The sequence below is a fragment of the Oncorhynchus clarkii genome, chromosome 2, assembly GCF_045791955.1.
Source record: "Oncorhynchus clarkii lewisi isolate Uvic-CL-2024 chromosome 2, UVic_Ocla_1.0, whole genome shotgun sequence".
In the NCBI taxonomy this organism is placed as follows: Eukaryota; Metazoa; Chordata; class Actinopteri; order Salmoniformes; family Salmonidae; genus Oncorhynchus; species Oncorhynchus clarkii.
In genome coordinates this window covers 59,218,645-59,245,725 of record NC_092148.1, presented here as the reverse complement: position 1 = coordinate 59,245,725, position 27,081 = coordinate 59,218,645, and the positions used below count along the sequence as shown (strand labels likewise).

The 27,081-nt window shown below is 42.1% G+C and overlaps 3 protein-coding genes and 1 pseudogene across 11 annotated transcripts; 1 reads left to right on the top strand and 3 right to left on the bottom strand.

Moving 5' to 3' along the window:
- Nucleotides 1-200: 200 nt before the first annotated feature.
- On the bottom strand, nucleotides 201-4,496 carry LOC139370871 (diacylglycerol O-acyltransferase 1-like). 2 transcript variants are annotated; one of them, XM_071110716.1, is made up of 18 exons: nucleotides 4,198-4,496; nucleotides 3,822-4,035; nucleotides 3,636-3,723; nucleotides 3,475-3,515; nucleotides 3,310-3,395; nucleotides 3,141-3,193; nucleotides 2,944-3,049; nucleotides 2,671-2,775; nucleotides 2,456-2,515; nucleotides 2,244-2,347; nucleotides 2,100-2,138; nucleotides 1,913-1,954; nucleotides 1,781-1,825; nucleotides 1,568-1,680; nucleotides 1,402-1,467; nucleotides 1,187-1,274; nucleotides 933-995; nucleotides 201-832 (listed from the first exon to the last, which is right to left on the bottom strand). In XM_071110716.1, the coding sequence occupies exons 2-18, from the start codon at nucleotides 3,950-3,952 to the stop codon at nucleotides 656-658; spliced, it is 1,407 nt and encodes a 468-aa protein (XP_070966817.1). In that variant the 5' UTR covers nucleotides 3,953-4,035; nucleotides 4,198-4,496; the 3' UTR covers nucleotides 201-655. The 2 variants fall into 2 exon arrangements, with proteins under 2 accessions (XP_070966817.1, XP_070966826.1); XM_071110725.1 differs by having other exon boundaries at nucleotides 4,311-4,438.
- A 6,054-nt stretch (nucleotides 4,497-10,550) lies between these two features.
- On the top strand, nucleotides 10,551-25,409 carry LOC139370835 (anamorsin-B). 7 transcript variants are annotated; one of them, XM_071110669.1, is made up of 10 exons: nucleotides 19,758-19,789; nucleotides 20,777-20,850; nucleotides 21,151-21,313; nucleotides 21,495-21,638; nucleotides 21,736-21,815; nucleotides 21,906-22,074; nucleotides 22,164-22,240; nucleotides 22,335-22,456; nucleotides 22,658-22,739; nucleotides 22,847-24,864. In XM_071110669.1, exons 3-10 carry the CDS (start codon nucleotides 21,157-21,159, stop codon nucleotides 22,955-22,957), a joined length of 942 nt encoding a protein of 313 aa, XP_070966770.1. In that variant the 5' UTR covers nucleotides 19,758-19,789; nucleotides 20,777-20,850; nucleotides 21,151-21,156; the 3' UTR covers nucleotides 22,958-24,864. The 7 variants fall into 7 exon arrangements, with proteins under 7 accessions (XP_070966788.1, XP_070966755.1, XP_070966770.1 ...); XM_071110665.1 differs by having other exon boundaries at nucleotides 19,764-19,789; nucleotides 20,777-20,805; XM_071110662.1 differs by having other exon boundaries at nucleotides 19,768-19,789; nucleotides 20,777-20,823.
- Nucleotides 11,008-14,225, bottom strand: LOC139370867 (DNA-directed RNA polymerase II subunit RPB3-like; annotated as a pseudogene).
- Nucleotides 16,280-19,731, bottom strand: LOC139370826 (ubiquinone biosynthesis protein COQ9-B, mitochondrial-like). Of its 2 annotated transcripts, none has more exons than XM_071110630.1 (9): nucleotides 19,636-19,731; nucleotides 18,883-19,123; nucleotides 18,578-18,713; nucleotides 18,326-18,468; nucleotides 18,112-18,196; nucleotides 17,695-17,799; nucleotides 17,168-17,323; nucleotides 16,958-17,011; nucleotides 16,280-16,686 (listed from the first exon to the last, which is right to left on the bottom strand). In XM_071110630.1, exons 1-9 carry the CDS (start codon nucleotides 19,691-19,693, stop codon nucleotides 16,651-16,653), a joined length of 1,014 nt encoding a protein of 337 aa, XP_070966731.1. In that variant the 5' UTR covers nucleotides 19,694-19,731; the 3' UTR covers nucleotides 16,280-16,650. The 2 variants fall into 2 exon arrangements, with proteins under 2 accessions (XP_070966731.1, XP_070966722.1); XM_071110621.1 differs by having other exon boundaries at nucleotides 17,599-17,799; nucleotides 19,636-19,728.
- Nucleotides 25,410-27,081: the final 1,672 nt, after the last annotated feature.

Below are 27,081 nucleotides of genomic sequence, written 5' to 3'. Positions count from 1 at the left end.
TTGTTTACAAATATTGGAGTAAAACAAGCTTATATTTTCGGTTCTGATGGGGTACAGTTGAACTAAGCTCATGAGGCATTTATAAGTTATATTTTATAAATTATATTCTTCAAGAATCAATGGGTACATTTCATGAATGTACAAGTTCAAAAATGTATGTAGCAACTGCTGACTGCCCCTTTAATAAACCAAAGATAACAAAGCTTCAAATGCTGTTTATTTAAAAGCACATTTCCCCATACTGAGTAACAACAATTGGAAGCTACATATTTCAAACAGTGCTTAAATTCAACATGTTGTGGTTCACCAATATTTTCACCCAGCAGTTAATGTTGTCTGAAATAAATTGGCTATAATCCATAAGCTTACAGTAACATTGGGTGAACCAAAACCATATGTTGATATACAGTGAATAAGCAGCCATATCTTTCATGTGAGGTTGAGTCATATCATTCATTACATGACGTATCCACTGATTGTTCAAATTCAAAAGCATTATGAATAGCTGTGAAGGTGTTAATTTCTTGAGTTTTTCAACAAAAATGGGAACAATTTGTCTGATATGCCAACTGTCCCTACAAATGGTCCATTGCTGGACATAAGTCTTATCAAAGGTATCCGAAAGTGCTATATCCAATTGTGTATACGACAGTGATCATGACAAACACTCAGCAACGGACAGTCCAGGAGGATGTTGGCCATGGTGACTCATGTAGTGGTCATGGAAATAGGTCATCATAGCCAGGGGAGGACCCAGTAGAAAGCACAGCCACACCAGCCCATTGCCATAGTTACCCTTGAAATAGTCTCCAAGGTAAACATCTACCAGGAGCTGGGACAGGGAAAAAGAGGGAGGAGTTAACATGCATGTTCACACACACACTGCATAAACACATACAGTATATACTTGATGGTATTTCAGTTTCCCTCACCTCAAAGATCATCATGAAGAAGATCCATAGACGACAGCTGTGTAAGGGCAGAGCAATGACATACTGCAAGGAACAAAAAACGAAATGTAAATACATTACCCATTACCATGGATTGTCTCATAGTAGCACAGGGGACAGCTTTAAGCAGTTAGCAACTAATCATTATTTCGCACAGGATAACTGAACTGATTGTACTCACCGATCTACACCATAGTAACAACAACAACAACCAGTCCTACTATGACCAGTCCTACCTCGCAAAGGGCTGCTGACATCAGGAAGACCAGCAGATCTGCTTGCTTTTGTGACACCCTCTTTTTCAGTAGTGGTGTATACAAGTGTCTTTATGTCAGAGAAAGAGACAGAGATAGCGAGGGATAAAAAGTGATAGAAGTTAGTTTTACACACAGTCCATACCTCTTCTGAGAGAGAATGGGAAGTCTACTTAGGTGTCAAGGGTCACTACTACCTGTAGCGCCACTTATGAAGAGGAATATTCCAATTCCCCCAAAAACATTTTAGTGTTTTAGCATTCCTGCAGATGAAAATATGAATCTATTAAACATATGTTACTCTATTACACATAAACACATACAAGTGGATCATCCAAAATGAAAGATTAGGATATAACAGACCACCAATCCCCATAGAAATGGCGGTCTCCAAAGCACAACAGTTCAGCACAGAAGTTCAGGTAGGAGTGAGAAAACAGGAAAGAGAACATCAGCCACAAGAAGTGGTTGGGAGCCTGTAAAGGAAATTGCACCTCTTTATTGACACGGCTATTGTTTGATACCACCAAAACATACTAATAATGCTCCACTACCCTAAAACACAAACATGCTTACCACAAGCTCCATCAAGTGCTCCACCCTGGTAGTGATGTCCATATTCTAGAAGAAAGGAAAAGTCAGAGGAAATAATGTGAGATTATTATATCATTACATTTTTGATGAAAAGGGGATATTGCTTTCACTCACAGAGAAGGAGTTTTCTGATCTCTGGAAGATGGGTTCAATCCACTGATAGGAAAACAAAAGGTACGCATGGAATAGAATTACAATGGGTAACAAAGATAAAGCTATTTCAAATGAATTCTAGATAGATGGATAGACTTGCAAACAGAAGGATAATTGAATACCAAACCTAGAAGTTAAAACATATCACCTGCTGCACAACTCCCACAATAATTTGAGTAAGGACCACCTGAAAGTAGAGGCCCAAAATAAGATGGTGGATAATCAATGCATATTAACATTTAACATTATAATTACACAGGATAGGTATTGTGTGGGTGAGGTTTTATCTCACCATTTCTATCAGCGTCTTACAAAGAACGTTGATACGGACCCTCGGTGTGAAGGGGAAGTTTCGCTGGTAGCATAAAGTGGGCGCCAGGAGAAAGTAGTAAAGGTCTGACAGAGAGAACAATGTCATTAACTGTCTATGTGTTCTTAGTCTACAACTAGACAGGCAGAAATTGTGCACAAGCCATTACGCGTGAGAAAGAATGACGTTCTCACCTTTAATAGGTAGGTGTTCTATATGTTTTTTTGTCTCATGTAATACACACTTGTCCGTTCCTGGAAAACAGATACAGATATTCACCACACCAGAAATCCAAACAGAGGAATTATCTTCAGCCTAAGCAGTAATTACAATTAGTGATAACTGCAGGAAATCAACCAGCGGTAACTGCAGCCACGAAGGAAAAACAAAACGGTTCCCACTGACATACCTGGAGATGGAACAGACCCCTGACGATACCAACTGTTGGTTTCTTGGTAAGAATAAAGCTTGAGCCCAAGAACAGTGTAGGTCCAGAGTGAGAAATATGCTCCCCCTGATAGGCAGATAGTGAAACAGTTTCACCAGACAGGGTGAGTCATCATCTTAAATTGAGGTTGCACATCCACACAAAGCTAAATATACTCTATTGCAATGGAGCCATAACAACCTGGAATTTCAGGTACAGGTCAATATCTGTGCAGATCATACTTGCGGTATTTACCTGTTGATATTGAAGTATCATATAGAATGATGACAGCAGGGAAAAGTGTTAGTAATCCCAGGTTCCCCAGGTGTAAACAGTGCCCTGCACTTGGGGATAGTGTTCCCTAGAATCAACACCCACATATCAACCTTTGTGAGACAGTCCACATAGCCTAGCCTCTCTTATTTGAAAAGCCAAGGGTAGAACTGTCTCACCTTATCCAGACACCTCTCAAGTAGCAGAGCAGCAATAGCAAACATATTGGCAGCTGCAAAGGTGAGAGAAGCATGAAGGATGAGTGAGTTTATTACTCAAATTCATTAACAGTATATTCCTTGTGCAGTTGGTTAAGCTGACAATAGTGCAGTGGTGACAAAGCCTCACCCAGTATGAGGTTGACAGACGGCCAGTTGTAATGGTCCTCCATAAGGTGCTCCAAGACCTTCCTCAAGTCAATCAAGAAGCCATGTCTGTTCAGAAGAGGGTATGTCAGAGAAAAAAGAAAACACATTAATTGCTAATTGAGTGTGTGTCCGTGTGTGTACTCACTGTATAAAGTTATCCAGGAACAGGTGAGCATGGGTCAAGATCTGAAAAAACAACAACACACAAAATACAACAATATTGGTCTCTTCTCTTTCCCTGCATAGCGTATAGAACTTGATCACATTTAGTAGGATCACATTTAGTATCCAGAGAGAATGACTCACCAGAAGGATAATGATCCAGTTGAGAATCCCTCTATAGTTTGTGAAGCGGCTGTCAGAGCTCAGTAAGGAATCCTGGACTCTGTGACAGCTGCAGTGACAAAATGACATCAACATATTCAGTCAATAACAATTCAATCATGGGAATATCTGGAGATTTAGAGATATAGGTTTAATATGAATGTGTACCAGAACATGTCCATATCTGGATGTGGTTCAGTGGGAGGATCAGAGCTAGAATTGCCATAGTACTGACATTTCTCTTCCACATCAAGTGAAGAAGAGGAGAGGGCACATGCCTCTGGTTCTGCTGCAGACATCTCAGCCTCTGTGTTGATGGTGTCATCAGTACATCAGACAAAGTTGAAAAGGCACATCAAGATATCCACATCAACTTCTCTATCTGAAACAAAAAGCAGAGATTGTCTTGTTGCAACTTGCAAGCATTGCTATAATCTTCATAAATGTAAAAATGACAAAGGTATTAAAAAAACAAATGTTCAATCATTTTACTGTATAGTGAATTATTAGGCTTTAAAATAAATTGCACATGAGCCACCCCCACCTTGTAGATTACGAGGCAGCGTTCAACAAACGCAATATTGTTGCTCCTCGTCTCTGTCGCAACATTGTTGCTGTTTTTATGACTGATATCATGCAATAATAGTCGGTTCTGACCTGACATCAATTGCCTCGAATTGATGATCTTTCTACAAAGAAATGTGGAAAACATATTGGCAATCATTTGAACATGAATATCTACTCATCTCACGTCTCCATTTTTCTGTATGTTCACGATCCACGCACCATTCCGTTAGCGTGCAAGTCATCATGATGCAGATGGTTCAGTTTGTCAGGACCAATGATTTATATTTACACTAGATGATATATAGGGGGCGCTGTGTTAAAGCCAGCGTGTCTCCATCTGAAGTCCTCTCTCCACCGTTGAGAAAAATATTTTGGAAGCTATAGAAATGCATTTATTATATTACAGACACCTTAATGCATATTTTTTTATTATATTATGTGAGCTAAACATAAAAAATGTGAAATAACACAAACCTTAAAGTATATATATATATATATATATATATATATATATATATATAGATCACGAATGTTTCGGTCTCCCATACAACAATAAATAAAATTTTAAAAATACATGTAATTTTGTCCTTGAAACATTTAAAGGTAGACTCAGCGAAATGACATTGCCACCAGCAGCACCGCAGATATTGAAATAAGCCAGATGCAAGACACAGTCACTGCGCACGCTTCAGGCTGTTAGAGCGTGGTAGCCACGGGACCAAAATAGCGTAGAAGTGGAGCCTTGCGATTCAACACTCTTAGTTGTTGCAGAAATTGACCCACTATGATGTTTACTCTTTGCGTCTACGTCATATCTACCTTTACAATCCAAGCTTGATGTCCTCAATCTCACACAAATGATCAATGAACCTACCAGGTACGGCTCCAAATCCGTAAACACGGGCACCCTCATAGATGTAATCCTAACTAACTCACCCTCCAAATACACCTGTTTTCAATCAAGATCACTGCCTCATTGCCTGCATCCGTAATGGGTCAGCGGTCAAACGGCCTCCACTCATCACTGTCAAACGCACTTTAAAAAACTTCTGCGAGCAGGCCTTTCTAATTGACCTGGCCGGGGTTTCCTGGAATGACATTGACCTCATCCCGTCAGTAGATGATGCCTGGCTATTCTTTAAAAGTGCTTTCCTCACCATCTTAAATAAGCATGCCCCATTCAAAAAAATGTAGAACTAGGAATAGATATAGTCCTTGGTTCACTCCAGACCTGTCTGCCCTTGACCAGCACAAAAACATCCTGTGGCGTTCTGCATTAGCATCGATTAGCCCCCGTGATATGCAACTTTTCAGGGAAGTTAGGAACAAATATACACAGGCAGTTAGGAAAGCTAAGGCTAGCTTTTTCAAGCAGAAATTTGCATCATGTAGTACTAACTAAAAAAGGTTCTGGGACACTGTAAAGTCCATGGAGAATAAGAGCACCTCCTCCCAGCTGCCCACTGCTCTGAGGCTAGGAAACACTGTCACCACCGATAAATCCACTATAATTGAGAATTTCAATAAGCATTTCTCTACGGCTGGCCATGCTTTCCACCTGGCTACTCCTACCTTGGTCAACTGCCCGGCACCGTCCACAGCAACCCGCCAAAGCCCCCACCATTAGTCCTTTACCCAAATCCAGATAGCTGATGTTCTGAAAGAGCTGCAAACTCTGGACCCTACAAATCAGCCGGGCTAGACAATTTGGACCCTCTCTTTCTAAAATTACCTGCAGAAATTGTTGCAACTCCTATTACTAGCCTGTTCAACCTCTCTTTCGTATCGTCTGAGATTCCCAAAGATTGGAAAGCTGCCGCGGTCATCCCCCTCTTCAAAAGACCCAAACTGCTACAGACCTATATCTATCATACCCTGTCTTTCTAAGGTTTTCGAAAGCCAAGTTAACAAACATATTATCGACCATTTCGAATCCCACCGTACCTTCTCCGCTATGCAATCTGGTTTCAGAGCTGGTCATGGGTGCACCTCAGCCACGCTCAAGGTCCTAAACGACATCATAACCGCCATCGATAAGAGACATTACTGTGCAGCCGTATTCATCGACCTGGCCAAGGCTTTCAACTCTGTCAATCACCACATTCTTATTGGCAGACTCGACAGCCTTGGTTTCTCAAATGATTGCCTCGCCTGGTTTACCAACTACTTCTCTGATAGAGTTCAGTGTGTCAAATCGGAGGGCCTGTTGTCCGGACCTCTGGCTGTCTCTATGGGGGTGCCACAGGGTTCAATCCTCGGGCTGACTCTCTTCTCTGTATACATCAATGATGTCGCTCTTGCTGCTGGTGATTCTCTGGTACACCTCTACGCAGACGACACCAATCTGTATACTTCTGGCCCCTCTTTGGACACTGTGTTAAATAACATCCAGACGAGCTTCAATTCCATACAACTCTCATTCCGTGGCCTCCAACTGCTCTTAAACGCAAGGAAAACTATGTGCATGCTATTCAACCGATCACTGCCTACACCTTCTCGCCTGTCCAGCATCACTACTCTGGACGGCTCTGACTTAGAATACGTGGACAACTACAAATACCTAGGTGTCTGGTTAGACTGTAAACTCTCCTTCCAGTCTCACATTAAGCATCTCCAATCCAAAATTAAATCTAGAATCGGCTTCCTATATCGCAACAAAGCATCCTTCACTCATGCTGCCAAACATACCCTCGTAAAACTGACCATCCTACCGATCCTTGACTTCGGTGATGTCATCTATAAAATAGCCTCCAACACTCTACTCAACAAACTGGATGCAGTCTATCACAGTGCCATCCGTTTTGTCACCAAAGCCCCATACACTACCCACCATTGCAACCTGTACGCTCTCGTTGGTTGGCCCTTGCTTCATACGCGTCGCCAAACCCACTGGCTACAGGTTGTCTACAAGTCTCTGCTAGGTAAAGCCCCGCCTTATCTCAGCTCACTGGTCACCATAGCAGCACCCACCCGTAGCACGCGCTCTAGCAGGTATATCTCACTGGTCACTCCCAAAGCCAATTCCTCCTTTGGTTGTCTTTTCTTCCAGTTCTCTGCTGCCAATGACTGGAACGAACTGCAAAAATCTCTGAAGCTGGAGACTCATATCTCCCTCACTAACTTTAAGCCCCAGCTGTCAGAGCAGCTCGCAGATAACTGCACCTGTACATAGCCCATCTATCTACCTACCTCATCCCCATACACTATTTATTTATTTATTTTGCTCCTTTGCACCCCAGTATCTCTACTTGCATCATCTTCTGCACATCTACCATTCCAGTGTTTAATTGCTATATTGTAATTACTTCGCCACCATGGCCTATTATTGCCTTAACTCCCTTATCTTACCTCATTTGCACTCACTGTATATAGACTTTTTGTTTTCTTTTGTTCTACTGTATTATTGATTATGTTTTGTCCAGAATGGAGTAAATGGAATGGTATCAAACAAATGTTTAGTTTTTTTTCTCATGTGTTTGATACCATTCCATTTACTCCATTCCAGCCATTATTACGAGCTGTCTTCCTCTCAGCAGCCTCCACTGATTGAAATACTGTAGAATTCTCCACTGATTCCTATGAAGGACTGCTCCTACTGGGGAGTGCCAACATGGCTGAAAGGTGGCTTCAAAGCCTCTCAATGGTCAATACATAGGGGTGAGGCAACACTGTCGGGACTGATGGTCTGTTTACGTTTATACCTGTGGCTAGATGTAGTAGCCCTACAGCGCAATCTAGTGGTCATGTCAGGGGCAATAGTTGTTGTCAACTACTATTGTGGTAGTATTGTAGTTAGCTAAGCTAGGACACCTTCAAAAGGAAGGCCAAGATCATCAGAGACCTCAGCCACCAGAGCCACAGCCATTTCTCCCCGCTTAAAATCAAATCAAATTGTATTTGTCATATGTGCCAAATACAACAGGTAGACCTTACCGTGAAATGCTTAGTTACAAGATCTTAACCAACAGTGCAGTTTTAAGGAAAATAGAGTTACAAAAATATTTACTAAATAAACTAAGGTAAAAAAGTTACAATAAAATAGCCATAACAAGGCTATATAAAGGGTGTACAGGTACCGAGTCTATGTACAGAGGTACAGGTAAGTTGAGGTAGTTGAGGTAATATGTACATGTAGGTATGGGTAAAGTGACTATCCATTGATAATAAACAGCGAGTAGCAGCAGTGTAAAAAAAAAAGGGGGGGGGGGCTCAATGAAAATAGTCCGGGTAGCCATTTGATTAACTGTTCAGCATTCTTATGGCTTGGGGGTAGAATCTGTTAAGGAGCCTTTTGGACCTAGACTTGGTACTCCGGTACCGCTGGCATGCGGTAACAGAGAGAACAGTCTATGACTTGGGTGACTGGAGTCTATGACAATTTTTTGGGCCTTCCTCTTACATGACTAGTATAGAGGTCATCGATGGCAGGAAGCTTGGTCCCAGTGATGAACTGGGTCTTACGCACTACCCTCTGTAGAACCTTACAGTCGGATCCAGAGCAGTTGCCATACCAGGCGGGGATGCAACTGGTCAGGATGCCCTCGATAGTGCAGCTGTAAAACTTTTTGAGGATCTGGGGACCCATGCCAAATCTTTTCAGTCTCCTGAGGGGGAATAGGTGTTGTCATGCTCTCTTCACGACTGTCTTGATGTGGACACCAAGGAACTTGAAGCTCTCGACCCGTTCCACTACAGCCTTGTCGATGTGAATGGGGTCGTGTTTGGCTCTCATTTTCCTGTAGTCCACGATCAGCTCCTTTGTCTTGCTCACATTGAGGGAGATGTTGTTGTCCTGGCACTACACTGCCAGGTCTCTGACCTCCTCCCTATAGTCTCATCATTTCCAGTGATCAGGCCTACCACTGTTTTGTCGTAAGCAAACTTACTGATGGTGTTTATGTCGTGCTTGGCCACGCAGTTATTGGTGAACAGGGAGTACAGGATGTGAATAAGCACGCACCCCTGAGGGGCGCCCATATTGAGTACCAGCATGGCAGATGTGTTGTTGCCTACCCTTACCACCTGGGAGCAGCCCGTCACAAAGTCCAGGATCCAGTTGCAGAGGGAGGAAGTCCAGGATCCAGTTACAGAGGGAGGTATTTAGTCCCAGGGTCCTTAGCTTACTGATGACCTTTGTGGGCACTATGGTGTTGAACACTGAGCTGTAGTCAATGAACAGCATTCTCACATAGGTGTTCCTTCTGTCCAGGTGGGAAAGGGAAGTGCAGAGTGCAATTCAGATTGTGTTATCTGTGGGTCAGTATACGAATTGGAGTGGTTATTGGGTTTCCGGGATGATGGTGTTCCATCACTCAGACATTTGCAGTACAGGAGCATCGTGGCTAAAACTCAGTGGTGGGAAAAGTACACCATTTTCATAGTAAAAGTTAAGATACCTTAAAAGAAAATGACTCAAGTAAAAGTGAAAGTCACACAGTAAAATAGTTGAGTAAAAGTCTAAAAGTATTTGGTTTTACATGTACTTAAGTATCAAAAGTAAAAGTATAAATCATTTAAAATTCCTTATATTAAGCAAACCAGAAGACACAATTTGATTTTCTTCATTTACAAATAGCCAGGGGCAGTTCAACACTAAGACATAACTTACAAATGAAGCATTTGTGTTTAGTGAGTCTGCCAGATAAGAGGCAGTAGGGATGACCAGGGATTTTCCTGTCCTGCTAAGCATTCAAAATGTAACCAGTACTTTTGCGTGCCAGGGAAAATGTAAGAAAATGTAAGCACATTATTTTCTTTAGGAATGTAGTGGAGTGAAAATTGTCAAAAGTATTTATAGTAAAGTATATATTTACATAAATTGATAATAGGTAGAGGCTTCAGCGTTCTCCTATCAGTGGCTGGTGGGAGTAGCAATTGGAGGGTGGGCTCATTGTAATGGCTGGAATGGAGTAAATGGAAAGGAGTCAAACATGTGGTTTCCACGTTTGGTGTTTAACCCATTCCAGCAATAACAATGAGCCAATCCTCCAATAGCTCCCCCCACCAGCCGCCACTTCCTCATATGTATTTCATTTCTGTAAGACTAAAAATTAAGAAATGTCACATTGCGCAAGCCCTGCTCCCATGGGAATTTGCGCATGTTTATTCTTTTTGGAACAGTAACTGACACGTTATATCATACTTACACTTTAAAATCACTTATTCCCCAACAGGGGGACCGAGGTTGTTGGGATCCGCAGTAGTCACTGACACCTTTATCTGAAACCTTTCTAACAGTACTATCATGTTTGTAGGACTTATAATTGAAACCGAAATGTACTTTATTTGGGTAGTATACAATCTTATGCTTCGTTTAGAAAACGCCACCAGAGTTTAAGGCAAAAATGAAAGCAGGGTGGTTGGTAGGAGTTTAACGCAAAGGTTGCGTGTTAACCTCATCATGGATAACTTTTGCTTTCTAGCTAATAGGCAAGTACTTACTACTTTTTTTGCAATACTTACTGTTAGCTAACCCTTAACATAACCCAACTACTAACCTTAAACCCTAGCCTAGCTAACGTTAGCCACAAGAAATTGGAATTCGTAACCTACGAAATGGATGGACATTAATAATACATATCATATGAATTGTAACATACTAAATGGAGTCTCTCTGATTTACATACAGAATAATACAAAATGTTCTGAGACCACTTTGCAAGAGAAGGTAAATAGGGCTTGTTTGCATTTAGAATATTCTTTGTAGAATTTAGTCCCACATCAGTGACTGCTCACCTATGCTCGCATTCATCACCTTATTTATATTCAAAGGCAAGCACATTCAATATGGATGAAAATTGGAGTTTATTCTTTCGGTAGACAAAATAAACAATTCAAAACATATTCCCGCAAACAACTTCAACAAAAATGACAAATATTAACATAGCAGAGAACGAAGAGAAAGGACAAAATGTGGTGGACGATATAAAAACTGCTGATTTCAGTTGGCGAGCTCTTGAATAAACTTTTGTCCTGCCTACATCAGGTTTGTTGTCATCCAAAAAGTTTGATTTGCAACTGGATCTGCTCTCCAAGTCTCAATGTTGTAGGACTGGCTAAAACTGCAGGTCTCAGTTGATAGTGAGGACGTCACTCTGGATTTCGTGGCTCAGCTGGGTCTGTAAATCACTCAGTTTCTTTTTCAGCACTGCCAGAGCAGACATGACGATGGTCTCAGGTCGCAGTGAGCCACACGTCTCCACATTGTAATACAACCTGCAAAAGTTTGAGACAACACAAATTAACCGTGACGTCGCTGCCATCTTTATCATCACCAACATCATCATCATGTTTTGACTGCATCAAATCTTTGTACCTAAAGAAGCTAGCCAGCTACAGTAGCCATCTAAGTTAGCCAGCTAGCTAGCTAAAGTAGCATGGCTAATTGAGAAAAGTTTGCTGTGCTGGTCTACAAGAACTCCATTCATATTGTAGCCAATTCTATTTTGCATTGATTATTAATCTCCCACTTCGCTTGTTACACATGGAGACCGACTGTAGCGCTGCTTTGATTGACCGAAATGTGTGTAAACTAGAGGTGACTAGTAGGTATATAGGGCTTGTTTGTCTGAGGACTGAAGACCTGAGCAGTTCATCATGGATCTCTCTGTACTTTGCTCTGTTCATCTTTGCCTTGATCCTGACTAGTCTCCCGGTCCCTGCCGCTGAAAAACATCCCCCTAGCATGATGCTGCCACCACGCTTCACCGTAGGGATGGTGCCAGGTTTCCTCCAGACGTGATCCTTGGCATTCAGGCCAAGAAGTTCAATCTTGGTCTCATCAGAACAGAGAATCTGGTTTCTCATGGTCAGAGTCTTTAGGTGACTTTTGGCAAACTCCAAAAGGGCTGTCATGTGCCTTTTTACTGAGGAGTGGCTTCAGTCTGGCCACTACCATAAAGGCCTGAATGGTGAAGTGCTGCAGAGATTGTTGTGCTTCTGGAAGGTTATCCCCATCGCCACAGAGGAACTCTGGAGCGGTGTCAGAGTGACCATCGGGTTCTTGGTCACCTCCCTGACCAAGGCCCTTCTCCCGATTGCTCAGTTAGGCCAGGCGACCAGCTCTAGGAAGGGTTCCAAACTTCTTCCATTTAAGAATGACAGAGGCCACTGTGTTCTTGGGGACCTTCAATGCCGCAGAAATGTTTTGGTACCCTTCCCCAGATCTGTGCATCGACACAATGCGGTCTCAGAGCTCTACAGACAATTCTCTCAACCTCATGGCTTGGTTTTGCTCTGACATGTTCTGTTAACTGTGGGACCTTACATAGACAGGTGTGTGCCTTCCCAAATCATGTCCAATCAGTTCGCTTTGACATTATGGGGTATTGTGTGTAGATTGCTAAGGATTTATTTTTTTTAATCAATTTTGAATAAGGCTGTAACATAAAATGTGAAAAAAGTCAAGGTCTGAATACTTTACAAAGGCACTGTGTAGAATTTGATTACATTTTAGAAAAAGCCCTTATCCTGTTAAAATAAGCCTATATTTGTTCTCCTCAAAAATGAATACTCTCCCAAGTAATCGAATACCAATGTCTGTTTGAATATTTGAATAACCGTGCCCATTCCTGCTGATGATGCACACCCTAAATGCTCCATAACAGACATGTAATTTACCTCTCAGGTTTGCCATTGGGGTCAAATGGGGCTTGCACCTCATCCTCCTCAATCTGAATATTCACTCTTTGGCCTGAGACAGAGAATAGCAGGGTCAATTCTAATGGATAACAATAAGTGACACTCTCCCTCACAGAATACTTTCTCTGTCCCTTAACATTACAAAATAACACACCATTCCTCTGGCCGTGGGTACACAGTGTGCCTCATTGTCTGGGTTGTCTGGGTCATACTCAAAGGATACACCGGCTGTAGGGTTCCACTTGGCATGTTCCTTGCCAAAGCCCTTCTTGGCATAAGCTCTGAGACGCAGCTCCTGACCCTTTCGAAGCTTTACCAGCAAAATGTCTGACAAGACGAAGGAGGCAGAGTCGAGAGAGAGAAACAGAGGTAGTGTGTGTAAGACACCAAATATTTATAATAAAATGCTGTAATAGAAGACCATGGGGAAGAGCAGCTCACCATCCTGTTCAACAGTCATTGGGATCATTGTCTCGACTCTTGGAGGTCACCTGAAGATCAGATAATATAGAAGTCAACTCAGTTCTGAAGAAAATAATAAGGGGAGGAAAGTCTACGTTGAATTATGGTTGAATGGAAGCTCACTCACAGGGATGACTCGAGGGTGGTTGGACAGCAGGTCTCGTGAGGTCACATGCCGGGTCTGGTCCGCTGTGCAGCGAACGTCCAGCGTCAGTTCAACAGAGCATTCTGGGCAGAAATCGTCACATGTACAGTCCTGCGGTAGAAGGGAAGAGAGGGACAAAGCATTAGGAGTTTCATCTTCAAGTAAGCATGGCTGGCAATGATACTTTCAGCCATCTTCATCATCAGGTGTTCAAATGCTTACTCTGGAGTACTGCATCTTGTCCACAACATCATCACTTGTGAGGGGGAAAGACCTGAAAATGTGATCATAGTTATCAGTGCAATATTGGAACACAGGAGGCACTAGAAGGGACAAAAACAAAGTTGTACAATTCACTACATTCCCACTCCTTGAGCAATGAACTCATCGTGGATCACAGAAGAATTTGCATCAATTTGAATCCAATCAATAGCTAAAATGAGACGTGAGATTAACATTTACACGAACCATTGTGGCAAGGACATGGATCTTACAAACCGCTACACATTCATAATCTTATTAATAAGAACAAGCACAGGCGATAGAGTATCTTACCTATTGTTGCAACCTCTGACATAAAGACACGTCGGATGGAATTTGCAACCCTGTATAATCAGACAACACATGTGAAAGAACACATTAACATTGTAACTTCAGCCAATAGCAGTCTCATGTAATATTTAAGCTTATGATCTAGCTAGCCCTCCGGGGTGATGAGCAGGCACTACTACCCTGCACTTGCTTCGAAAATCCCAGACCTGCCCTGTATATACAAAAGTACGTGGAAACCCCTTAAAATGTGTAGATTCTGCTATTTCAGCCACACCCGTTGCTGACAAGTGTATAAAATCGAGCACACAGCCATGCAATCTCCAAAGACAAACATTGCTAGTAGAACAGCCTTACTGAAGAGCTCAGTGACTTTAAACATGGCACCATCAAAGGATCCAACAAGTCAGTTTGTCAAATTTCTGCCCTGCTAGAGCTGCCCCAGTCAACTGGAAGTGCTGTTATTGTGAAGTGGAAACGTCTAGGAGCAACAACGGCTCAGCCGCAAAGTGGTAGGCCACAGAAGCTCACAAAATATTTGATTTGACAACGGGACAGCCGAGAGCTGAAGTGGGAAAAGATTGTCTGTCCTCGGTTGCAACACTCACTACGAGTTCCAAACTGCCTCTGGAAGCAACGTCAGCACAAGAACTGTTTGTCGGGAGCTTCATGAAATGTGTTTCCATAGCCGAGCAGCCACACACAAGCCTAAGATCACCATGCGCAATGCCAAGCGTCGGCTGGAGTGGTGTAAAGCTCGCAGCCATTGGACTCTGGACCAGTGGAAACGCGTTCTCTGGAGTGATGAATCACACTTCACCATCTGGCAGTCATACGGACAAATCTAGGTTTGGCGGATGCCAGAAGAATGCTACCTGCCTAAATGCAAAGTGACAACTGTAAAGTTTGGTGAAGGCGGTATAATGGTCTGGGCTAAGCCCCTTAGTTCCAGTGAATGGAAATGTTAATGCTACAATATACAATGACATTCTAGACAATTCTGTGCTTCAATTTTGTGACAACAGCTTGGGGGAAAGCCTTTTCCTGTTTCAAGCTTTACAATGCCCCTGTGCACAAAGTGATGTCCATACAGAAATAGCTTGTCGAGATTGGTGTGATAGAACTTGACTGGCCTACGCAGAGCCCTGACCTCAAGCCCATTGAACACCTTTAGAATGAATTGTAACACCAGCTGTGAGCCAGGCCTAATCGCCAAACATCAGTGCCTGACCTCACTAATGCTCTTGTGGCTGAATGGAAGCAAGTCCCCACAGCAATGTTCCAACGTGTAGTGCAAAGCCTTTCCAGAAGAGCGGTGGCTGTTTTAGCAGCAAAAGGAGGACCAACTCCATATTAATATCCATGATTTTGGAATGAGTTGTTCGACGAGCAGGTGTCCACATACTTTTGGTAATTCAGTGTATGTTGGAACATTCATTGGTTACATCGTGGGAGGCAACCCGTCTCTCGGCTGCTCCCTCCCAGAAAGCCAACTAGTGACCTAACGCTATGTAACTTTACACATGATTTGGTCTAATATTCCATTGCTGCGTCATCATTGACGTGCATACAGAAATATTAAAACATGGACATATGTCATGCTGTAGTTATTTCAATTAAGTATCAGCGGGCGCCAGCTATTCATTGCACTGGCTACGCTCTCACAAGCTACGTAACGAACTCGTTCACTAGCAAGCTAACGTTTGGATAATTAATTTAAATGGTTACTCACGACAGATCTGTGTTCCCTATGACACATTTAACATTCTCATCCGTCAATTCTGTGATTGGCTGGTTAGCATACGGCATTGTTAACGTATGAGAAAAGCACAGATATAAATTCTTTATCGATCCGTCTAAAAAACACCTCATTGGCCAAAATAAAATAGTCTGTGATTGGTTACCAATTCGTTGTGGGTGTGTTTAACATGTTTCAAGATGTTTAAGATGTTTCAAAATACAAGTTTAGTGCGCCTAGGTAAAACACTTATGACCTGTTCCAGACAACTGGGAACTCCTGAAAAAAAACTAACTCTGACTTGGAAAAATCTACTTGAACGTTCATCGAAACTGGCACCTTTCCAGATCTCCCGACATTCTGACCTTAAGATCGCTGATGTCATGACTTGACCCCATTGTTTTCCTGAGTTCCCAGTTGTCTTGAAAGCACCAACAGCATCGTATGGTATGGTAAAATCCATGCAGTGTTGTTCATCCCAAGGACCCCTCATCCTAAATCAATAACTGAAAAAAATCAACAAGATTGTTGTTGTAACTGATCTGTAATTTATTTAGGAACTCTCAATGGACCCGACCAAAAGCATTTAAAATACAATCATATTTTTGCATCCTTTATACAAAAGAAAAATGGATAGGAAGTGGATCTGAGGGAAAACCGTTTCAAACTGGATGAAAGTGAAACCTCATACCAGACCTAAGGCACAATTATATTTGTATTGTGGATAAAAGGCGACTAAGCAATAAAACAAACCAACACTATAGGGTATTACAGATAAGAGAAGAAATGTCTGAGCTGTGAGCACAGAAGCTGATCTTCAATGCCTCACACACAAACCACTGACTGGCAGAGATCAGAGGGGAAGGGGATGGTGGAACAGAAATAGCCATCTTTTTTCATCGTCTTTGGTTAATCCCTGTTAGATTCTTCAGCTGGAGAAAAAGAAAAAAAATCTCCAGTCACTACTAAACACACAGAATACAATTGGTATTAAACAAATACAGTGCATGACATTAAAACATTTAAACAATCTAGGATTCGGAAAAAAAGTAATCCAAGGTTCCAAGCAATGCTGCTGTATATGTTCAAGACACATTCTGCGCGGATACAACAGATCTTCACAATGCCTGGAGAAGTGTTTAAAAAGTCAATTCGTAATAATAATCCTTTGTTTTGTGCATTTTATCTCTCTAGCACCCTCACCGTAACAGCAGCCCCCAAAAGCCCCTGCGCCACGGCTTCTCCTGTAGATGCCACCTACAGGACACAATAGCAAAATAGGTGTCAATTACACATATTGAGTTCCCTTAATATAGGTTGTATACTAGTGAGTTCTTTCTAATGATTTATATTTTATCACTAGTGACCTGTTACCTTATTAAGGGGACTATGCACAGACTAAGGAAATGGCACCTGTTTGGCGGCGCCAGCCATGTTGACAATATCCTGGATTCGGTTTTCAAGGAAGTTCCAGGTGTCCTGGAAGTCTTCTGAGGAGTCCTGTATCATCACCAGCTCAGTGGTGTTATAGATCCCTGTCAGTGCGGCCCGTTTCGTATACCAGTTCAACTGATATAGGAAAAAAGTGAAAACTGAATAACAAAGATTTTGATACATAGACATACTATTAAAGTGGTTGTTGAAAGACAAAAACTTAAAAGGAAACATTTGGATTGGGCTGATTTATAAACAATTAAACAAATCATGTCAATTGTACCCACATGTACAATTAATGAGAGGAGAGGACATAGAGGACATATAATATGGAGATTAATAGGGTAGACAGAGTTAAAGGTGAGAGGGACAATGAGAGTGCAGTGTGAGGATAGGTGGCGAGTAGTAACCTTCGCAGAGGCTGGTCGGATAGTATGAGGTGCCTGATGAACGGGGGTGAGGAAGACATGGGGAGAGGGGTACTTAGGCTGAGAAGGTCGACTCACATCTGTGGAACGGTCTCCAGCGTAGTACCAGATATCATCCACCAGGGTGGAGAGGTGCTTCAGACTGTCTGGGATGTTGTGTGGGAGGAGCAGAATACTCATAGCCTGGAGAGAGGAGAAAGGAAGATATACTTTAAATCAGCAGAAAAAAAACAGATGTCTGTTACTGAGTGTAATAATTTGAGGGAGACTAATGTAGATGGCAAAGTGATACATTCGATCAAGTAAGCTATATGGCACATCTACGCACAGATGTAATAAATGGTTGCCTCTACTAGTGTATCAAGACGATGTTACAAGATTAGGCTACCTTATACCAATCAGTAGCTTGAACTGGTTTAAGGTGAAGAGATTAACTATCACATGTCTAGTTGATGTCTAAAGTCTAATTGTTATACTGTGTTGTGTGCAAGATACCTGTGGCCAATTATCCATGTATGGCGTCAACATCCTCAATCTAGTCTCCACAGCATCTCTAAGAAACTCTGCAGTTCTCTTTGGTCTGCAAGAAATCACGTGGTTAACACATGCTCACACACACCAATAACAATCACATCCATGTTTAAATCCTAACTGCGCACGAAAAGTGCACTATTCTTGCACCTGCTAATTTGAGTGTGAGGGAGCTTACTCAGCCTGACCAAGTTGGACCTGGTTGTACTGCTCTGCCATTTGCTCTGTTAGCTGGGCATTGCACTGAGCAATGAAGTGCAAAACCAGGTCCCCTGCTCCATTCTGGAACATTCCACTGGAGGATGCTGAGAGGCCCAGTGTCTGCTCCGAGAAAAACAGTAACAGGAAAGAAACAATTACATTTAATCACGTAGGTAAATCTCTCCATCCACACAACTACAGTAAATCCAACTTCCCTCCACTCACTTACCTCAGCCCCTGCTGAAATGGCCTCAAGAGTCCAACCATGTAGTTGGACAAAGTCCAGTGCAGCGTTAAGGATGTGTGCTTGCAGTTGCTCCTCTGTTTCATACTCTTCTCCTTGTTCTCCACTCTGGTCTGCATAACTGCAGTGACAATAGAGAGCACACAGCATAGACCATTGGCATGCACACGTCATAAGTAACTTAAGAACAAAATGTCACAAATGTTTCAGAGGGAAAAACCACAACATGGTATTGTAATGTTATTATGCATTGGTTAAATGGGTGTCAGTTCAGTTTGGTGGAACCTAACCTAGTGTTGGGCTGGGGAGCCTCCTTAGCACCAGCTTCGGGTGCAGGCGCTTCCTGCGTATATGTGGCAGTGTTGTTTTTAGATGGGTGGGCTTGGTAATGCTCGTGGTAGGTTGTGGTTGAGGATGCAGCAGAGGATGGGGGGACAGGGATGGACTTGTCCTTGTCCTCCTGAAGACGAAGTGCAGCACAGTGGAAGCCTCGTCTCAGGCCATTGCATTGGGGACTGGATGTTTTTGGAACTACAAGAAATAATCAGAAAAGTATGCTCTAATGATGTTCATACTGACACGATGCATCCTGTATTCTGACTGAGCACGTATTAACTAAATTGCCTAATATTGCCAAATAATTAAAGCTCCGTAAATTGTGACGGGGGGGTAGTTCCTCGGTAGGAGTCCCTATGTAAGCAGATTGTGAAAATACTTGGATAACGTAACCCCCGTCACAATTTACGGGTTTAGCCTAATTAGCTAACTATGTTTATTGGATTGAAGAGCTCAATACTTGCAGTTGTGATAACTACATGTGTTTTCTTGCGTTGAGATTTAGATTGCAATGAGTAGCCAACATTATATTACCAGATTCTGTCCTTCATGATCACCTTCTGCTTAAAGTGACATTGGTTGGCTAGCTAGTTCCCAAGTTCTCTCGCGATTTAGACCTAAATCAATGTACACGATTACCAAAGTCAAGTCCCTGAGCTTCTGGCTAATGCCTACAGACAAAGACCAAGTAGCAAGTCTTGGCTCACCGCTGCCAAAACCCCGCAGGGCCCTTCCAACTCGTAGTCCTCGTAGCAGCGCCGCCATATCCAGCTGCTAACAGATATTTAGACATCAGATGCATCATTTTTACGCGACTCACTTACGCAGCACGTAATACACGTCATTGCTTTGACCGGAGAGGTAAGTTAGCAGGTCAGCTAACATTGACCGAAAACCTTTTTGCCTTATTTCACGTTCAGAAAGTCTCAAAATCAAATTGGAACTACCACACACAGGTTTTGTTAATCTGCAGTGAATTTGCACAGCGAAAACATACATTTTGATGTGGACGTTTTGTTAGCTGTTCGTTAAACAACGTTAGCTTACTAGCTAACTAACTTAGCTGGTTGGTAACTTGTCACAAAGAGAAAAGCACATTTGAACATCTTTAATTAAGAGTCAAGACCAAGATAATGTATTAAACGTGATGTGCTAAAATGGGCTTGACGTTAAACGTTTGGTTTCTAGTCAGCTCTAGAGTATTCCATATTACGTTCTAGTTACACCTGATAGCCTGGATATCAGTCTCTTTAGCTAATCTACTCCCTGGCATGTGCCAAAGAGACTGGCCTTTCTGCCAGTTGCAGACTGTGCCGTTTAAGATTAGAGAGGATTTCTTTTTTTTTTAAAGAGCATGGCTTTATTTCTATTACAGCATATAGGATGACTGTCATTCATATTCCATTCACCCAGCTCAATGTAACATCGATAGGTTAAGACTACTATATGATACTCGACCTATAATGAGGTTGATATAACCTAGTTTACGAATTCAAGTTTATAACGTAGGTGCACATGTCGGTACAAATGGGTGTAATCAAGGCAACTGAGTGACACATTCAGTACCTCATTGCACGCTCTTGCCTGCATCTAGTTGATCTAGGGTGTAATCATAAATCCAAACAGTTACGCTTTGCAACCAAAACGAGTCTCTCTGTTCGGTTTGCTTCTGTTTAAGATTTTTTTTTTTCTCCAACAGAATTAATACACCCCCTATCAGCAGCACCCACAGATCACATTCATATCAGCCACATACAAACAGCATCATCGCTTTACTTGTTGTATAATTCCTTCTTGCATCTATGCACTCTCCTCCTCTCACTTTTTTCCTTCGCTTGTGGACTTCAGTGAACACCACAACAGCTGTCTGTGACCAGGTGAAAAAGCTGCCAAAGGTGCTTCAACAAAGTATTGAGTAAAGGGTCTGAATATTTACGTAAATGTGATATTTCAGTTTCAAATGTTTTATAAATTTGTTTTGTCATTATGGGGTATGATATTTTTAAAATCCATTTTAGAATAAGACTAACGTAACAAAATGTGGAAAAGTCAAAGGGTCTGAGTACTTTCTGAATGCACTGTATGTTCTGTCTGCTTGGGTATCTCAATTTTGGGAGGAGTCAGTTAGGTGGCAGTGTCCACATTCTGGTGGTTTCTTTGGATTGATTTAACTTTAAATGCTAGTAAGTGTGTTAATGTATTGACTGTTGTTCTGTTTGCAGGAGACCATGGCAAACCTTGGTATAAAAGCGGGGGATAAGGTGCTGTTGGTGTGGAGCCAACCCTCATCCCCAACAACCCTGAAGGAGCTGGCAGAGAGTCTAGGGTCCATGGTTGGCTCTGAGGGCCGAGTGTCACTGGAGAATATGGAGAGACTTCTAATGTGTGAGTGACCCTTTCCTAAGGTTCTGTTTCAACAGTTGGCCAATGCTATATCAAAACTCTTGCATTTATAGGTCTGAGATTCTATGCACTTGTTAAAAGGCATTGCATTGTAAAATTGTACTTGCTACTCTAACGATAAGGTGAGCCACCAAAATACCTGCCAATCCTCTCCTTTCCTCAGCTTCACATGCAGCATCAACTTATGACTGGGTCCTCTCAAGTCTACTCCCTGACAGCTCTTCCATTCACACCTCAGAGACGCTAGCAGAGATGGCCAGAGTGATAAAACCTGGTGGGAAACTAGTGCTAGAGGAACCTGTTACAGGTAAGAGGGGTGAAGAGAGCAAAGTCTCCATGGTCATTATTGAGGACACATAGTAAATGACTGACTCTTGACACTTGAAACCTGTCCTTTTTCTCAGGAACTAATGACCAACAAGTGAGGACTGCTGAAAAACTTATGTCAGCCTTGAAGTTGTCTGGCCTGGTGTCTGTCACTGAGGTGAGTAAACCAGCACTGGATTGGTAAATATCCACTCCTCCAGGCTCTTTATACACTGACACATTTTTTTTTATTTACCAACATTGGCAGATCAGTAAAGGACCCCTGACTCCAAAAACATTGTCTGCCCTGAGGACATCTACAGGCTTCCAGGGGAACACTCTCTCCAGGGTGCGCATGTCTGCTTCTAAACCCAACTTTGAGGTGGGCTCCTCTAGCCAGCTGAAGCTTACCTTTGGGAAAAAGACACTAAAACCAGGTATGTGAAGTTCTCCCTCCTTCTGTTACTATTTCAAACTTTTCCTCTTGCTTCTGGCCTTTACAAATGTATTCCTTTTCTTGTTGCAGAAGACAAACCAGCTCTTGACCCCAATGTTGAAAAGGCGTGGACCCTGTCAGCCAATGACATGGATGATGATGATGTGGTGTGTGTTTGGTTGTATTTGTGTGTAGATCTATAAATCTATGATTTAATGCATTCGATGATGGTCTCAATATGCCTTTCTCCTGTCCCTTCAGGACTTGGTGGACTCCGATGCTCTCCTGGATGCAGATGATCTAAAGAAGCCAGATGCAGCCTCCCTCAAGGCGCCCTCTTGTGGTGACGGAACAACCAAGAAAAAGAAAGCTTGCAAGAACTGGTAAGAAACACCCCTCACCCTTTCTTTGGTTGCAGAAAAGAGGGCTCATCCATACACCAACAAGATCGCTGGAGTCATAACCAAGAGACATGAGTGATGAAGTTCAACTGATTATTGAATATCCCTTATGCAAATATGGAGATAATCACACATAGTTGCCTTGTATCATAATTGTAATTTGTTATTACTCCTCCTATGTAGCTCTTGTGGTCTTGCTGAGGAGTTGGAACAAGAAAGCAAGGGTGTCCAGACGATCAGCCAGCCCAAGTCAGCGTGTGGAAGTGTGAGTGTCACTCTTTTCCCATCATACTGTAGCTTTCTGTGTCGGCACATGTCTCTTTGTGAAGCCAGTTTGTAGTTGGTGACCTGACCTTTTGATCTGTATTTCAGTGTTACCTGGGTGATGCCTTCCGGTGTGCCAGCTGTCCGTATCTTGGGATGCCTGCCTTTAAACCTGGGGAGAAGGTTGTCCTGGCCAACATGGGGCTAAATGATGCCTAGGAACACATATTTATGTAGTGTCACATTATTTACATTCCTTACACACTGCTAACCTACCACCCAATGAGCAATGTTCCCTCTTTTCTCCAGCACTGGGCAAATTTCAGGTCTGCTGTGCAAACTCACATTTACTGTGAACACTGAGGCTGTACCCACTTTAAGTTAGTTTTAAGTGGTCAAGTACGCTACTGTTGCTATTTGAAACATAATGTAGGCCTATCAGTGTGGCCTACCATCAAAAACAAGGAAAATATGCATCCTGTAACATGGAAATAGAACAGCTATCATTCAGCCTACAGTAGCAGCTAATGTGTGGTGTTCAATGTAGGTCTACATTCCATGAGACTTGTGAAAAAAACATGCAGGGCTTGACATTAACCTGCTTATCCACTTGTCCTTCAGACAAGGTGACAAAAAATATTGTTTGATGCAAGAAACTACTTTACAAAATAAAATGCATTTATTATTTCCATACCATTATTACAGACAGACAAATGATCCCTACCCTCTATATATTGGCTACTTAACTCACTAACTAGCAAAGTATATTAACAAAATGTGCACACATGGCAACATGCAGCTCTTGCTTTGATCTCAACACAAGCGCATCTACTAATGACCACTCATGCTGTCCAGTCCAGTTCAAAGGAAACAGCACATATCCATATATGGCAATGTTTTATTTGCAAATAGGCTTACTGCAGCTCTGATTATGCCACACTGGTCTGAGTAGACTGCAGAGTATGGGCTGAGTCGTGCAGTGTCAATGCAATAGAATCCTACTCTGATGCGTTCTGCTTAATAACAAAATCTCTTGCATAGTTTGTTTTGTTTCAGTATGTTGCATTGATTTGATCACAATTGTCAGAGTAAAGGGAAAACATTATCAGTGTAACTAACAGGGAAAACTCTGAAGTTTAATCCCATGCTTCTTTCTCTCTTTGGGCTGATATTTATTTTGCTCCGCAGTCCCGGGGGAGCTGCACGGCAGTCTCGGGGCTACTGCGCACCCACTTGCAGCTTAGAGGAAACATTGCCCTGCAGTACTTGTTCAATGCTGGGTTCTCAATGAAGAGAGTGGTTCTACATCTCTTATGTGAGAGCAAAAACCAGATTGAGTTTAAGAAAATGAAGGCCTAATGCACTGAATTGCAGTCAGAAATGTGTTATAGCTGGTTGTATACAGTTGTAATACATGTATTAGGAGTAGAATTTAAAGTATGCAAGCATGACTGAATTCATCATAATCATTGCATCAATCCAGGCTACGACCATGTGAAAACGACAATATGCTACTGGATACAGTGAAGATTTCACAGAGCAGTCACCATATTTCAAGTATTACTGGAACATACAGGTGTTGATTTGTCAGTTCAGTGAATCGTGTGTATTTTACTATCTTTTTAACAATAAAAAATCTGTTAATCATAGTACAAGTTCATTTTTTTCAGGATAACCAAAAGATTGTTAGATCGAATCCCTGACCTGACAAGGTAAAAATCTGTTCTGGCCCTGAACAAGGCAGTTAACCCACTGTTCCTAGACCGTAATTGTAAATAACAATGTTCTTAACTGACTTGCTTAGTTAAAAGGTTACATTTAAAAAAAAACTTGTCACAACTGATTGGCTCAAATTCCACAAATTAACTTAACCAGCTTCATGAGGTAGTCACCTGGAATGCATTGAGAGAATGCCAGGAGTGTGCAAAGCTGTCAAGGCAAAGGGTGGCCACTTTGAAGAATCTCAAAATATATTTTGTTTTGTTTACTTTATTTATTTCACCTTTATTTAACCAGTTCTCATTTACAACTGCAACCTGGCCAAGATAAAGCAAAGCAATGCGACTAAACAGTCACACAAACGAACATGCAGTCAATAACACAAAATAAAAAAATATGAATCCATATGTATTATTTCATAGATTTGATGTCTTCACTTATTTTTTTTACTATTTTCTACATTGTAGACTAATGAAAACCCCTGGAATGAGTAGGTGTGGTCAAACCTTTGACTGGTACTGTAAATACATATACTCTCCCTTCCGGGATGGCTACATGGTCCTCCCCCGCCCTCCCTTCAGCAAACCTTCTCCCTTCCGAAAGGCAGAAACTCAAACTGGAAGTACCCGTGCTAAGGTCTATTTAGGGAAGTGTTGAGTGCAATAGAGATTGCATCGTCTGTGGATCCAAGCCATAAGTCTCCTGAACAGCTAATCAAATGGCAACCCGGACTATATCCATTTTTACACTGCTGCTGCTTGCTGTTTTATCTATGCAGTCACTTTACCCCTACCTATATGTACATATTACCTCAATTACCTTGACTAACCTGTACCCCCGCACATTGACTCATTCCCGTTACCCACTGTATATAGCCTCATTGTTATTTTATTGTTGCTCTTTTATTTTTTACTTTAGTTTATTTAATAAATATTTTTTTCTTAAAACTGCATCGTTGGTTAAGGGCTTGTAAGTAAGCAATACACGGTAATGTCTTAACCTATTGTATTCGGTGCATGTCACCAATAAAATTAGATTTGATTAGCCAAGTAAGGGAAGTTGGCAACGTTAGCCCCTCAGCCCTCGTTTTTGATTGAGTTTGCGAGTGTCCAATTATGTTCACCATGGGGCCTGAAACGCCCCATAATTCAATTTCTGATGATTGTACATCTGCTAAGAAAAGTCAGCCAAAACTTAAAACCAACATTAATATGGAGAACCGTGGGACGAAGGAGTGACATTACTGGGCAAGAGCTGGCCATTTAAAATGAATTAATTCTTCCCTTGCCCTGCAAGTGTAAACGCATCAGATGTCATCAGAAGTGTCCACTTAATTTGAGGGCTGAGGGGAGATGGTGTGTCTTTTACATGTTTGGAATGCAGCCACAGTGACTGAGTTCATCAGGAAGTGTTTAGGGGATGTTCCCACTGTGACTATTAAAACCTACCCAAACCAAAAACTGTGATAGATGGCAGCATTCGCGTGTTAAACCTCGAAAGACTGCCGGCCCATGCGGCATCCCTAGCTGCATCCTCAGAGCATGCACAGACCAGCTGGCTGGAGTGTTTATGGACATATTCAATCTCTCCCTATCCCAGTCTGCTGTCCCAACTTGCTTCAAGATGTCCACCATCGCTTTCTTCGATACAGGAACAAAGGTAACTGAACTAAATTACTATCACCCCGTAACATTCACTTCATCATGAAGTGCTTTGAGAGGCTAGTTAAGAATCATATCACCTCCAAAAAGTGAAAAGCTTCAAGTTCCTCGGAGTACACATTTCTTACAATCTGAAATGGTCCACCCACACAGACAGTGTGGTGAAGGCGCAACAGCGCCTATTCAACCTCAGTAAGCTGAACAAATGTGGCTTGGCCCCTAAGACCCTCACAAACTTATGTATAATGGAGAACATCCTGTCGGGCAGTATCACCACCTGGTACGGCAACTGCACCGCAGGGCTCTCCAGAGGGTGGTGTGGACTGCGCAACGCATCATAGGGGGCACACTGCCTGCCCTCCAGGACATCTACAGCACCTGATGTCACAGGAAGGCCAAAAAGATCAAAGATATCAATCACCTGAGCCATGGCCTGTTCACCCCGCTATCATCCAGAAGGCAAGGTTTGTACAGGTGCATAAAAGCTGGGACTGAGATACTGAAAAACAGCTTCTATCTCAAGGCCATCAGACTGTTAAATTGCCATCATTAGCCGGCTACTATCCGGTTACTCAACCCAACACCTTAGAGGATGCTGCCCTAAATACATAGAAATGGAATCACTGGTCACTTTAAACGGAACACTAATCATGTTTACATACTGTTTTACTAATTTCATATGTATATATTGTATTTTAGTCAATGCCACTCAGACATTTCTCTTCCTAATATTTATATATTTCTTAATTCCATTCTTTACTTTTAGATTTGTGTGTATGGTTGTGAATTGTTAGATACTACTGCACTGTTGGACCTTGGAACACAAGCAGTTCATTACACCCGAAATAGCATCTGCTAAATATGTGTATGTGACCAATAAAATTTGATTTGAGCAGTGTAGCGTTAAGTGACGCAAAACTTTAGTGGTCAAAACCATTCATCTTGGGGCGAGGGGGTTTGGAA

What these genes read in the sequence shown, in the direction of transcription:
- LOC139370871 (XM_071110716.1), bottom strand. Translation starts at nt 3,952, where the DNA reads ATGTCTGCAGCAGAACCAGAGGCATGTGCCCTCTCCTCTTCTTCACTT. An exon ending in GGGGTCTGTTCCATCTCCAG is followed by an intron (nt 2,516 to 2,670) that starts GTATGTCAGTGG and finishes TCTGTTTTCCAG; the next exon opens with GAACGGACAAGTGTGTATTA. An exon ending in GTAAGACGCTGATAGAAATG is followed by an intron (nt 2,139 to 2,243) that starts GTGAGATAAAAC and finishes CTCTACTTTCAG; the next exon opens with GTGGTCCTTACTCAAATTAT.
- LOC139370835 (XM_071110646.1), top strand. Translation starts at nt 20,731, where the DNA reads ATGCACTCTCCTCCTCTCACTTTTTTCCTTCGCTTGTGGACTTCAGTG. An exon ending in ACATGGATGATGATGATGTG is followed by an intron (nt 22,241 to 22,334) that starts GTGTGTGTTTGG and finishes CTGTCCCTTCAG; the next exon opens with GACTTGGTGGACTCCGATGC. An exon ending in AAGAAAGCTTGCAAGAACTG is followed by an intron (nt 22,457 to 22,657) that starts GTAAGAAACACC and finishes CCTCCTATGTAG; the next exon opens with CTCTTGTGGTCTTGCTGAGG.
- LOC139370826 (XM_071110621.1), bottom strand. Translation starts at nt 19,693, where the DNA reads ATGGCGGCGCTGCTACGAGGACTACGAGTTGGAAGGGCCCTGCGGGGT. An exon ending in ACATGGATAATTGGCCACAG is followed by an intron (nt 17,800 to 18,111) that starts GTATCTTGCACA and finishes TCCTCTCTCCAG; the next exon opens with GCTATGAGTATTCTGCTCCT. An exon ending in TTTTGGGGGCTGCTGTTACG is followed by an intron (nt 16,687 to 16,957) that starts GTGAGGGTGCTA and finishes CTTTTTCTCCAG; the next exon opens with CTGAAGAATCTAACAGGGAT.